The sequence below is a fragment of the Humulus lupulus genome, chromosome 1, assembly GCF_963169125.1.
Source record: "Humulus lupulus chromosome 1, drHumLupu1.1, whole genome shotgun sequence".
Classification (NCBI taxonomy): Eukaryota; Viridiplantae; Streptophyta; class Magnoliopsida; order Rosales; family Cannabaceae; genus Humulus; species Humulus lupulus.
The window spans coordinates 230,394,151-230,395,528 of NC_084793.1; the positions used below are offsets into that span (position 1 = coordinate 230,394,151).

At 42.4% G+C, this 1,378-nt stretch overlaps 1 protein-coding gene across 1 annotated transcript; it reads right to left on the reverse strand.

Moving 5' to 3' along the window:
- Positions 1–491: 491 nt before the first annotated feature.
- Positions 492–1,031, reverse strand: LOC133830606 (uncharacterized mitochondrial protein AtMg00310-like). Its single transcript, XM_062260619.1, has one exon. The coding sequence runs from the start codon at positions 1,029–1,031 to the stop codon at positions 492–494; it is 540 nt and encodes a 179-aa protein (XP_062116603.1).
- Positions 1,032–1,378: the final 347 nt, after the last annotated feature.

Here is a 1,378-nt window from a genome sequence, read left to right on the forward strand (position 1 = left end):
AGGAGAGAAATTCCTTAGGGAGGCCTCTTTTCGCAAAGTTGCCAAACCATTTGATGAGCTCAAAGTAGGAAGAGGCAGGAATGGCATCACTTCGAATACCCCAAAGTCAAGGCAATCCAAATAGCTCTAGATATCGCACAGTCCCTAAATAGGTGCAGAATAATTTCTGGTTCCTGGTTGCACAATAGGCACAAAGGATTAGTACTGGAATTAGAGCGAAGGAAGTGGAGCTTATCAGCCGTTGGTAGAGCCTCAGGTGCTATGCACCACAATAGGAGTTTCTGTCTCTCAAGAATTTGACTGGACCATAGATTGGACCAGGCCGCATCAGTACTATTAAACCTCAGCCCCTGATCAATATTGTAAGCACTTTTAATGGAAAAGTTACCATTCTTGCAACCTTTTCAAACACATTTGTCATTTTCTCCTAGAGGGAGTAGTCTAGTATTGAGGATGAGAGAACCTACTTGAGGGTCAAAAGCTTTTTGAATCTAGGATAGATTCCACGATCTTGTTCCTGGGACAATAAGATCATTAACCCATTTGGTAGCCACAGCTTCTCTTTCAATAAGCAAAGGGTGGGGGTGGAGAGAAAGAATGCAACATTGAAGACCTTCGACCCAAGGTTGGTTCCAAATGGATATGGTAGAGCCGCTCCCAATTTGGAATAAGCAACCTTTAATCATCAAACTTCTACCATGAATGATAGATTTCCAAATTATAGAACTAGAGGCCGAAGCAGTGACCTCCCTAAAAGATTTGTTTCTGCGATACTTTCTTAATAAAATCCCCACCCAAGGTCGTTGCACGTTGGCGGCAATTAACCAAGCCCTATTAGCATCCTCAAAACGCATGAAACCCAAACCACCATTAGATTTAGGTTGACATAGGGAGTCCCATGCTTTAAGGCAAAGGAATCTGTCTTTATCTGAACTTCTAATCCACCAGAATCTCCTCAACAAACCATCCAAGTGACGACACGTCTTCTTCGGAAGTTCATGAGAGGACATAGTGTAAGACGGTAAAGCCATGGCTAACGACTTGATAAGAGTGGAGCGACCTACTCGAGAAAGAAGTTTGTTTTCCCAACCCTCCAATCTGAACTAGGCACGTAAATGTCTACCCCGCCCCACAAACACTTTGGCTCGCCCAGCTCAGCCCAGCCCCGCCCCGAATAATTTCTTGGAGCGGGAGGGGTCGCCCCACCTCAGCTTAATTGGGGTGGGTATGTCGGGCTCGATTTGCCCCCATATAATTTTTTTTTAACAAATATTAAATTATAATTTTTGGATTTTTCCTAAGTCTAAATATTTTTTTATTGTAATCTTCATTTTTTATACTTCGTATCAACTACACCCTCAAATATTATATATTTTTT